Source organism: Rhinolophus hipposideros (assembly GCF_964194185.1).
Source record: "Rhinolophus hipposideros genome assembly, chromosome: 3".
Taxonomy (NCBI): Eukaryota; Metazoa; Chordata; class Mammalia; order Chiroptera; family Rhinolophidae; genus Rhinolophus; species Rhinolophus hipposideros.
In genome coordinates, this window is record NC_138049.1 from 85276449 (window position 1) to 85288865 (window position 12417).

At 37.0% G+C, this 12417-nt stretch overlaps 1 protein-coding gene across 14 annotated transcripts in view; it reads left to right on the plus strand.

The window, feature by feature from the left end:
- The window catches only part of DST (dystonin), a 438529-nt gene that overhangs the window by 414728 nt on the left and 11384 nt on the right, over positions 1-12417 (plus strand). For all 14 annotated transcript variants that reach the window (XM_081039430.1, XM_081039437.1, XM_081039438.1 and 11 more), the window contains 9 exons: positions 847-1041; positions 1536-1664; positions 4900-5043; positions 5728-5916; positions 7393-7522; positions 9214-9377; positions 10158-10320; positions 11573-11727; positions 11907-11981. In XM_081039430.1, coding sequence (XP_080895556.1) covers positions 847-1041; positions 1536-1664; positions 4900-5043; positions 5728-5916; positions 7393-7522; positions 9214-9377; positions 10158-10320; positions 11573-11727; positions 11907-11981 — 1344 coding nt within the window. The remainder of the gene's footprint in view (positions 1-846; positions 1042-1535; positions 1665-4899; positions 5044-5727; positions 5917-7392; positions 7523-9213; positions 9378-10157; positions 10321-11572; positions 11728-11906; positions 11982-12417) is intronic.

Here is a 12417-nt window from a genome sequence, read left to right on the forward strand (position 1 = left end):
TGAAGTTGGTTGTTTGAAAGATTTAGTTGCATATACAGAGTCTTGGATCAGAAATGAAGAATCCTGGGCTCCTTTCTTAGATAAAGTCTGTGGCTAAAAGAAGCCAGTTTAACTCTTGGCACATTGAAGTTCATCAGAATGCAATGGGAGAAAAGAAACACAAAATTTTTACTCCAACGTGGCAGATAAGGATTTCAGCTTCTAAAATTAGACGTTATGAGTTAGTACTCAGGATGCTGTGAGAGGTGAAAAAGCGTGTTACAGAAAAAAGGGATTACATGCCAATTCCCTATGAGATTCCCTGCCATTAGTTCTAAGGACCGTGTGAAGAACCCAGCATTGCTTAGTTGTTAGATACGTTTAGCTGTTAGATAAGTTTACTAATTAAGAGTAGTGTGTTAGCCAACACTTGGCACTCACTAACGATTTGAGAGGAATTGGGTCACCATATTAAAGAATCATAGAAAAAAAGGAATTTGATGCTTGTGTGTGTGTGTGTGTGTGTGTGTGTGTGTGTGTGTGTGTGTGTGAGAAATTGAAATGAAGAAATGTGGCCACCATTCTTTAAATCCAATGTGTCATTTACAAACTAAAAACTAAGGTCACTCACTCAGGAGAATTACAAGATCAAGCAAATTTATACAAGACTGTGTTTGTAACAGTGCTGTGACAGGAGCAGGGTCATGTGTGATCTATGTATGCTATGAAAAATATGGGTCCTTCCACTGTAGGTCTTAGAGAGCTGCACATGATGTTATGTACACGCATGTATTTCAAACAGGATGTTACTTTTTTTGCTTTTGTAATGTAAAAATGAATTTCTGTAAAAAACAATGTTTTTCTTAGGGCTTCCAAAAAGAATTGGGGAAGAGAACCAGCAGTGTGCAGGCCCTGAAACGCTCCGCCCGAGAGCTCATAGAAGGCAGCCGAGACGACTCCTCCTGGGTCAAGGTCCAGATGCAGGAATTAAGCACACGCTGGGAGACCGTGTGTGCACTTTCTGTATCAAAGCAAACACGATTAGAAGCAGCTCTGCATCAGGTAAAAGTCATGTAAATTATAGCTGGGTGTAGTGACAAGGTATTGAAGCCTCGGCAAGAACTGCTCTCATGAAGAACCGTGAGACTCCTCATTTCTTAACCAGGACAATCATGGGGAAGGAGATTCTTACAGCATCATTGCCTTTCCCCCATTCTGTCCCCCAGGAATTTTAATTACTACAGAGGGAGGCTTTCTAATCCTCACTGCTGCTTGAGTAATCTTTCAGCTTGTATGTATAATGGGCTGCCACTCATCTGAAATCAGATTGTTCAAATTGGTGAATTATTCTTCATATGTGCCTTTCCAACATATCAGATGTTTCCTTAACATTTGTAAAATGCAGTGCCATATGTCTTTGCCTTTTTAATGGGAATAGTGCATGCAATTGATTGATTTAAATATAAAACTTGGTTTTCATGGAGAGAAAGGAGCTACTACACTAACGAGCATATCTGGGAATCTTGTTTGGGGTGTGTGTCTGTGTGTACTGCTAGGCAGAGGAATTTCACTCGGTGGTACATGCCCTCCTGGAGTGGCTGGCTGAGGCTGAGCAAACCCTTCGTTTCCATGGTGTTCTCCCAGACGATGAGGATGCTCTTCGGACTCTCATTGATCAGCATAAAGTGAGTCACATAAATGCTAAGTAAAACTAAATGAGAAACTCCAAGTAGAGAAAATAGACTCATGATTGCAAATATCAGCTGCATGAATACTGTCCTTCCTGAGAAGTAATTAAAGGTCTGGTACATTTGAGAATTTTCCAGTGTCCTCCTTGCTTACATAAGTATGTCCCCATGCCCCTACACGCAGGTATGTATAGCTATCTTTTTATGTTTTCTTTATAAAGAAGGTGGTTATTCTAAAATTAGTCACTCTGTTTCCTACCGTTAGGAAGCACATTGATTTTTTTAGGGGGTTACTTGACTTCTGACCCACATTGGTCAATTGTGTTGCACTTTTATGTGCATTTCAAAGATGGGACTTCCTTAATGAGCAGTTTGGCAAAATTATACCGTTAGAATTGTCAATTAATAATCTTGACCTTTGTAAGCAAGAAAAGGAGGTAATTTAATAACTGGTCTTCAAATTTTGTTTTTAAGCCTCTGCCAATTCTGTTTTAAATCAAGAGCCATATTAAATTCTTTTGTGAATGCTGGTATAAATTACAAATTTAAAAATTGAAATAAATAGATATACTTTTGAATAAACAAAAATCTGGCCTTTGAGTTTCAGATCAAGATCTTTCCAATGATAATACACAGAACTTGCAAAACCCGTAAGAGAGTGGTTCAGATAGCTCTTAACAGATGTTTTTTAACCTTTGACTCAAAAAGTCAGGAATTTTCAGTGCTGACTCTCAATGTAGTATTGATGTTATCATTTCCAATTATCTTAAAAGGATCTGTTTAACCACCGAGGAACCTCACCTTTCAAGGTAAAATTGGAAATACATCATTATTTCCAGTGTAGCATGGGTTACATCCTCTACAGAGTTTTCTTATTTACTTACTATGCTCTCTCAATGATGGGTTGTTTAAGCCATAGCAATGAAATGTTGCCTTGTCGTTAATAAAAGTGATGTGACCTTGTATGATATTATCTGGAGGAATGAAATGCTACATACACCATTTAAAGTTGAAGCTAAAATAAATAAATAAAAAATAGATAGATAAATAAATAAATAAAAATATAAATAGTTGAAGCTAGAATGTAAGAGTGGGAAAATTACATCAAACTTATTGTAAATTTTTTTATTCAGTTCCATATTTTGAAAATCTAATTTATATTGTATTACTGTTGGCTGATCAGCAGGCAGCATTGAGTTCTTCTAACATACCTCAGCTTGGGTCTCAGAAGTAGTCCCTTGAAGCACAGGGTTCATACTAACACCCTACAGAAAGGAGCCCACTTGTGGTCTCACCACCCTCACAGTAGGATCAGGAAACCCCTAGAAACATCAGGAGACAGATATCCAGAGCAGAGATAGTGGTTTTTACAAATACAGTAGTAGGTCTTCCAACAATGTCATTATATTACAACATTGATGAGATGCTCTAGGACTTAATTCTTGGTTATATCAATTAGGCTGTAGGAAACTTGGTTTCGTTAAGTCATTTTGCTTTTAGTTGGAGAACCTACCTATCAACAGTGTTAAGTGAGGACTTACTGTGATTATCTTCAAATATTTTTAAATAGTGTAAGCTATTTAAATAACATGTCATTGTATAAAGGCTTCTCAGTTCATGATATTTTGCAGCAACATTCTTTTTTATTTCCCATGCTTCCCTTCACACATTCACCAGTAGGAGAAAAACAGAATGTTTTATTTAATTTCTCAACCCCAGGACTAGAGGCCTGTCAGCATAATTCAATTTCTGAAAACTGGCAAGCACTCCTACGTGAGCATATACCCCTAACGCAGCACTCAGATGAGGTTGGAAGCACACAGAACATAGTGAGAACTTGACAGTCCAGTCCTAACGCGCCGGCAGGACCAGGCTCTTTGAGATGTCCGAGTGATTAAAAGTACATGATCAGACCAACTGCCCTCTTGAAAAGTGCAGATGCTATTAACCTCTGGATTTCTCTTCCCAGTAAAGTTTTTTTTTTTTTTTTTTTTTGGTCTTTTATCTGAGAGGGTATATATTGGGGGAAATTAAAATATTTTTAGAAGTAGGTCATGATATTTCAAAAGTAGGTCATGTTAGTGCAGTATGTTGTTAATTGAACCTTGACTCCACAGCAGTAAAAATATGTAAATAAAATGTTAAAAAGCGTTTATTCAATCACAAAGACACAAAATTGAGTAAGACACAGTCTTTTTGGTCTTGTGGACCTTAATATCTAGTGGATATGTATGTAAACAAATTATTTTAGCACAATGCCTGAGTAAGAGGTACATGACAGAGCTGTTTCACAGAGGTTAAAAATGAAAGGTCACTACACTTTATAGTCAACACTTGTATTTTCAGTCATACGGCATGAGTGGTGTGGGCATCAGCTATGTTTGCAACCTCTGGCACCCCTTGTGACCAAGGGCTCCTTCTTAGCGTGGGGTTCCAGATAGTATCTGTGGATGCTTAAAATTCAGTGTGAGGTTTTGGGAGCACGTTACCTATTTTAGGGCAAAGGTCCTCATTTTTCAACCACATTTGCAGAGTTCTATGATCCATGTATCTATGGATATAGTTTTGATGGTAGAAAGTACAGTTATGTATGTGAGACATTTATAAAAAGGTTGATTCAAAAGCCTTTCCTTGGACCTGTGGGCTGATTGGTTCTTTTGGGGCAGAAAAAAATGCTTACCGGCCTCTGAGAAAGACAGGTCTCTCACAGGCTTGCCCGCTGTCAGGTCCCCTCCCTCCAGCCTTCCTCTGACACCTTCCTGCTTGGACATTTGTGCCCTCTCTCCCACATCTATAACCCTTTATAGATTTTTGCCCAGCCCTCTCGCTTCCTTGGCATTTTTGTTTTTATGTATTTATATCCCTCCTGACACAGTTAATGATATTTTAAATACCTCCTTGTATCATTTGTTTAATAGAACACTTTTTATTAAAATTGTAATAATGTAATTATAATACATCCCAAATTAGGAGCGAATGTTTTTATAATACGTTTTGTGAAACGTGAGCTATTATGCTATACTTTTATTTTAAAATGCTTACCAGAAAGTTTATTTCCTATTTTTGTCCCTTTTTCTGCCTTAACTCCCCACTTAGTACATTACTTCCAGCTGTGAATAAGCCACTTGAAGTTATTGTGTATTTGTTTAACTCTGACAGTCAAACGAATGTCACCAGAGTCTCGTTTTCAGTCAGTGCCAACAACTAATCGAAGTCTTTGTTTCTGCTGTAGGAATTTATGAAGAAACTGGAAGAAAAACGAGCCGCACTCAATAAAGCTACCAGTATGGGAGATGCTATTTTGGCCATCTGCCACCCTGATTCCATCACCACTATTAAGCACTGGATAACCATCATCCGGGCCAGGTTTGAGGAGGTCAGTGTGTCCCAGCTCATCTTTAGAGCTTTGAGAGTCAGGGTACGGAAATGGCAGCAGTTTTTAAGGGACATTTATGGCCATGGGAACACGAGGCCTCTGCAGAGAAAGGTGTTCTCTGAAACGCTTCTTGTATGTATTACCTGGCTGTGCAATCCAGTTTTCTTTAAAATGGTAAAGGAATTTGCATCTAAGTCCCTGAAATATGAAAAGGCAATTACTTGGTTCGCTGTATAAATTTGTGTCCCATTTCCGCATTGTGTCTGTGGAATAATCAGGGAGTTGCATAGTATTTCAGAGTATATGCTTGTGGAGTGAATTGCATGCACAAAGTAAATTCTGTATTTAAGATCTTAGCTACTTTAATTTCTATTCTGTGCTACATGGAGTAAGTACACTTGATCCCTTGGAGAATGCATATTTGAACTTAAGTTAGAAAGCAAAAGGAAGCCTGGGCCGTTGACACACATCTCTAAACTTCTGAAGTTGATGAACATCAGAGAGGGCTCCCATATCCTCCATGAGCTGGGTCTCCGTACGACAGAGGGGATCTAGAAAGACTGGAAGCATTGTGGGTCTAGCCCAGGATGATCCTCATTTACATTTAAATTCTGTGTATTTTACATCAATTAAATGATTCACTAAGATGAAATAAATTCAGAGAAATTTCTGTTTCTCCAACAGGTGCTGGCCTGGGCGAAGCAACATCAGCAGAGATTAGCAAGTGCTCTGGCTGGGCTCATTGCTAAACAGGAATTGTTGGAAGCATTGCTAGCGTGGTTGCAATGGGCTGAAACTACACTTAGTGATAAGGATAAGGAAGTCATCCCTCAGGAGATCGAAGAGGTGAAAGCCCTCATTGCAGAACACCAGGTAAAATAAATATCTCCTTAACCCCTGTCTTCTATGTTCTTTCTTGCACTGCTATCTTTCTCAAAAGATTGCTTTGTGCTTATTACCTTCACTCTCTTATGCATACTCCTCAACTCCTTCCAACTGGGTTTCTAATTCTACTACTGCCTTAAAACTTTTCTCGTCACAGTTACTGAATTTTGATGGTCTTGCCTCTTCATCTCTCATCTTCCCTAAACTCATTTCTTTTACCCCCTGTGAAGTTATGCTCAGGTGGCACTGCCTCAGATTGGCTCCCGTCCTACTGCCTGCTTTGCAAATGTCAGCTCTCCTTATATCATATTCTCAGCTCTAGACTCCTTTTTCATTCTGCTCTTCTCTCGGCGATCTTACCCTCCCTTGTTTCAGTGCTCCGTGTCTGCATTTTCTACCGTCTGCTGCTAAACATCTCCCATGACGACTATCAGGACGTCAAATACAGATATGTATGGTCTTGCTTCAAAAAAAATTACTTCTCCTATATATCCTACCTGTTTAAAACTCTGAAATGATGGGCATCACACCAACTCTCATTTATTTGTTTGCTTGTTAGTTTAATATACATTCACAAAAAGAAACGTTATATTAGCTTGGTTGGTTAAGCTGTTAATATTACCATTTATTATATTTTAATAAAAGCATATGATATCGATGTCTGTAATGGCTCTGCAATGTCTCAGGCCATGTTCTCTATGATCAGAGGTCTTAAAGTGGTCAGAGTTCCCCAGTGTGACACATACTCCAGAAATGCTTCCCTTCACTTTTATCTGCCTCCTCCTTTCTCCATCACTTTCACCAGCCTCTTCTGTTGCCACATAGTCCAGATACAGGGATACCTAGTCAACAGTACTTATAAGCCTAAGGAGACGAGATAAGAAATGGCAAGATATTCAGATTTTTTAAATATACACTTTAACATGAATTACTTTTATTCTCCTTAGGATATTCATTGACAAAAATATTTCAAACAAGTCTACATTTAATGAGGATACTTTTTGTCACTATATATCAAAACCATCTTAAATATTTCAAATGTGTGGGTGAAATGTGCCACAGAAGAGTCCTAGGGGACACCCCAGTTAACAAGTGCCTTTGCAGACGAATGCTCACTTTTAGATTCTTCAGGAAGAGCGTGGATGCTTGCTCCTGGGTGGTGCACAGTCAGGATATGTTATTCACACAGCCTCTCCCATGTGGAGTCTTCAAAGTAAAACAAATTACTTTTGTAATACTGTAATTACTTACCAGCTGTAACATTTTGTGTTTTTTAGAAATGAGGAAATACTATGTTACGATGCTTTAGATTTATTTCCCCCTAAAGATAAAACATGATGTTTCATTGTTATTCCAGAAATAATAACATGGTCTTTTTACCTTCTGTATTTAGTTCATTTCTAGAGGTGATTTTCTCTGGTATAGTTACACTTGGATTTAACTGATATCATTTTTTCATGGCAGAGCTTCATGGAGGAAATGACCAGAAAACAACCTGATGTGGATAAAGTTACCAAGACCTATAAGAGGAGAACAGCTGATCCTTCCTCGATACAGTCCCATATTCCAGTCTTGGATAAGGGACGAGCAGGAAGTAAGCCATGACCAATTTCTTTAAAATGAAGATGGTTAAGCAAGGAAGTTGGTTTTCTTTCATTTTGATTTACCATAGGAAACTTCAGAGCAATTGGTGATTTCTACATGAGTGCTCTATCATAAAAGGTTTTCTTAAAAGAATACGTGGGCTTAAGTTTTGTAGCAACTTTTTTAAAAATAAAGAAAAAGATACATCCAGGTCTCTATGTGTAATTTAATTTGCTTGAAGTGTATCTTTTAGATTAGCCAGAAGAAACTGAAAAATTGGCAACAAGAACAGAAATCATCATCCCCTTTGAATGGTCTCATTTTGCTTCTATTATATAAACAACCTCAAAATGGAATGTAACAGAAATAACCATGACCTGGATAAAGTTCATGACCTAACTGTTCATTTGTAACCAGCAATCTGATAGACTTTGCTTATGTTCCTATGACTTCAGGCTCTATTTACTTCTCAGGCTGCCTTGACCCAATAAAGTGACATTTAAAACAATAGCTTAGAGAAGATTTAAAAGAAGCACAATTTATTTCATATATTTCTGAATGATGCCTTACTTTAAAAAAGAAACGTTTCAGATTGATTGTGGTTAATATAATTTAAAAAATTGTTTCAGATTGATTGTGGTTAATGGGTTGCAGAAGGAGGCAAGGTAACAAAGTGGTTGAGAACTGTAAAGACAGACTTCTTAGCTATCCCCACCTATTGGGAAATGTAACCTTGGAGAGGTTACTTAAACTCTCTCTTTCTGAGCCTCAATTTTCTCATCTGTAAAAGGAGGTAATTATAACCTCATTGGGCTGTGGTGAGGATTTAATCAGTTCATGTGTATGAAGTGCTTCACATACTCTTTGAAATATAATTAAATGCTCAATAAATGTTAGCTACTGATATTTTTATACATGTAAAGCCCTATATGATTTAGGAATGCTGGGCAAATCCCACCTTGGACAGCAACTTCCTATAGGACCTTAGGCCAAGGATTTTTCTAGGCTACATTTAACTGTTTACTTCGGTGAGGAAATTGTGTGGAGATAATTGTTCTGTGAAGTTATAGAAACTTGTGAAAAATAGCCAGAAAGAGGGAGAAAACATTAGTGAGGTAAGGAAACTGGGGTGTGAGTATGCCTATGAAACACACAATCTCAGTGGAAAATGAACTTGGACGAAAGCTGGGATCCTACACACTCTTCCGTGGTTGATTGGAATTGTAAAGTCTCTGGCTCTGACTCTAACAAATGCCCAGTGCTTCTTGCCCTCACCTGCCCTCCTTTCAGCCTTATTTTCTAAGAAGGGCAGCTAGGTTTACATAATGATTCTAAGCTACATCTCACCGCCCTAGGAGGTTTCTTTTATCATTCCTTAACAGAGAGAAGGATCACAAGGTACTTCATTGTCATTGATGTGGCTTGGGTTGGAAGCTGGAAACCGATTTAAGCCTACATTTATTGAGAGCTTTCCAGCATTTAAATGCCTGTCAAGATATATTTCTCTAATTTAAGTATGTGATCCTTAATAAATAAAACAGATTTGTACCTTGATATTATGTATCTGCTAAATAAGATATTTGTGTTTGTAATACCCGGTAATTAAGTTGATTCCCCCGAGCTAGGAATGATACAGGCCAAGCCTTGTTGTATTTCAGAACTCTGGACTCTGCCATCCTAACTAAAGTTATATTTCAACAGGAAAACGCTTCCCAGCATCAAGCTTATATCCCTCTGGATCACAGTCACAAATTGAAACCAAGAATCCCAGGGTCAACTTATTAGTGAGCAAATGGCAGCAAGTCTGGCTCCTCGCCTTGGAAAGAAGGAGGAAGCTGAACGACGCCTTGGACAGACTAGAGGAGGTTGGAAAACGCATGTACCTTCAGCATTGTCATTCACCACAGCACATTGCCAAATTTTTCAACTTCCCTGATAACAGATACGGAAACTCTTGCTATTTGAGTGCATATTTTACTTCTAAAATTAATATCATGAGTATGTATTTTGGGGGAGGAGGGAACCTGATATATATGGGACTCAGATGTAGAGAATCAGTAAAGTAGGAAACTAGTATATTTTAACATAATCAGAAGCCAATTCAAGAAAAGATCTAGCTTGACATGTGTTTACTTGGTGGTATTAACTGGCAAATATAACCATTTACAATTCAGATATTTTCATTATATGTAATCTGAGATTTAGAGTTTTAAGTTCTGAAATTGGGGAATTTTTAGAAGTCCTGGGCAGTTCAAATGGCAAATAGCAGAGAGAGTGAGGGGTTATGTAAGTACTGTTGAGTGGGGCCTGGTGCCCAGTGGGCGTAAGATTTACCATTGTGTTATATTGGAGCACGCCACTACCTTTGTGACTTTGGCATTCTCAGAAATTTTCGCTTTGAGTTTTTGAGGAGTGTTAGTTGTTTCCTCTACTTGTAAAGAAAAATCAGTGACAGCAATGAAATAAAACTTGACAGGGAAAAATGTTACCAACAAGTCCGCTTTGCAAGATCATACCGCTCTCTGAAGTGGGAAAGCTATGTGTATTATCTAGAGGATCACTGAAAAATAACATCATTCATATAGTATTAAGATGTAACTTGAGCACAGCATTAACTCACCCAAAACACCCTTTGTGTTTTTCAGCTGAGGGAATTTGCTAACTTTGATTTTGATATCTGGCGCAAAAAATACATGCGATGGATGAATCACAAGAAATCTCGGGTGATGGATTTCTTCAGGAGAATTGATAAAGATCAGGATGGGAAAATAACCCGACAAGAATTTATCGATGGGATTCTTTCCTCAAGTAAGTCCCAAGAGAAGTGACTGAAACTGATGTAATTTTTTAAAGAAAAATCAGCGCAGTTTAAATTTGTGGGGCCAGTACACTTGTGTTACTAATAAAGCGTCACTTTTGAACTTGACTATAAAGTCACCAAAAAAAAAGTGTCCTTGGGAAAATTTATAGCTTTGGAGTTAAGCACACGTAACTAATTGTGTACCCACAGATTCCTTCACACTACTGAAGCAGTAGCCTCAATATAATAAAGTTAATAATACTATAAAATTGCTTCGCATATAATGGGAAATCAATAAATGCAAATCAGTCTCGTTTTAATTCTAATTCACATTAACATTCTGATTTAACATTATCATTAGTAGGAAATTAGAACCCAGTAATACAAACTTCTGAAGGTACGTATCATCTTCTTGTTTGATGGTTCAGTCATGTGTGTATGTACTGTCTCTGGCACATGTTACTGGAAGTAATTATTAAAATAAATTTCATATAAATTCCTTAAGTGGTAGTTAAACCATATGAAATTTACTAATATTAAATAGTTTTCAAGCTAGGAAAAGGAGCAAGTTCAAATGATTCAACCCCGTAGTAACTAAAGAAAAATTTAGGTCACATAATAGTGGTTTAATTTATGATATAAATATGTTTTTTTTAAAAACAAAAAGATTTTAATATATTTGATGACCCTGATAATTTAACTAGCCACAATAAGATTAAAATGTACAGTCGAGAATGTCTTGCAGAATTAACAAGTTATACTACTTACTTTTTTTTTAATGACTTAACCTTTTTGTAAAATTTTATCATAAGTGGCAGGCCTTATAAACTTTTGTTGGAAATATTTTGTGGCTTATTCTGAGAGTATCTAAATTATAACTCATATGTAGAATCTAACTAAAAAGTCAAACTCAGAGAAATAGTATAAAAGTGGTTGCCAGGGGCTGGGGATGGTGGGGATAGGAAGTGGTTGGTAAAAGGATACAAACTTTCAGCTGTAGGATCAATAAGGTCTGAGGATCTAATGTGTAACATGGTGACTCTGTTGTAAAATTGAAATTTGCTAAGAGTGGAACTTAAATGTCCTCACCAAAAACAAAAAGATAAATATGTGAGGAGATAGATGTGTTAATTAAGTAGATGGGAGGAATCCTTTCCGGATGTATGCTTATATCAAATCATTACAATGTACACTTTAAATATCTTACAATTTTGTCAATTATACCTCAGTAATGCTACTTACTATTTTTGAAAATTTTAGAGTTCCCAACCAGTCGCCTGGAGATGAGTGCAGTTGCAGACATCTTTGACAGAGACGGTGATGGGTATATTGATTACTACGAATTTGTAGCTGCCCTTCACCCAAATAAAGATGCATATAAACCTATCACCGATGCTGACAAAATCGAAGATGAGGTACTCATTATCTTTCCACCACCTAAAACAATAATACTGTTGTGTGTTCTGCCCAGAGAGCATGCATAATTCATACAGCCACTTTATTGATTTCCATGTTTAGTAGTTATGTCAAGGTTTCAAGGATTCACTATGTAATATTAACATTAAAGTGGACATTTCATCATTGTTTTTGGCAGGTGACAAGGCAGGTCGCTAAGTGCAAATGTGCAAAACGATTTCAAGTTGAACAGATTGGAGATAACAAATACCGGGTAAGTTTTCAAAATAACCTTGTAGTTCTTTTAAAGGACAAAAATTGCAATTTATATATAATTTGATTTGCGTTGTTTTCCAGGAATGCTAAGTATTTACTTTTACTTCATATCAAAATGTAATGGTATATGAATTTCCAATTCTTATAATTTAAAATTATAAAACTAGCCTACATTTTGTATATAAGGACATCTTTTTGACATGTACAACATGTACATTATTTTGAAGGAGAAAAACAGTCACAGTAAAACACGTCTTATATTTACATTGCTCCATATTACTTTATAATATACTTTTTTATGATTAGAGGTAAGTTTTCATATTTTCAGTGACAAAGCTATTCCAAGCCAGAACCATGAAGTTAAAAATGTTGACTTATTTTTATACATATGAAAAGGAGGCAATGTTTTCCACTTGTGCAGTGATTTTCTTCCT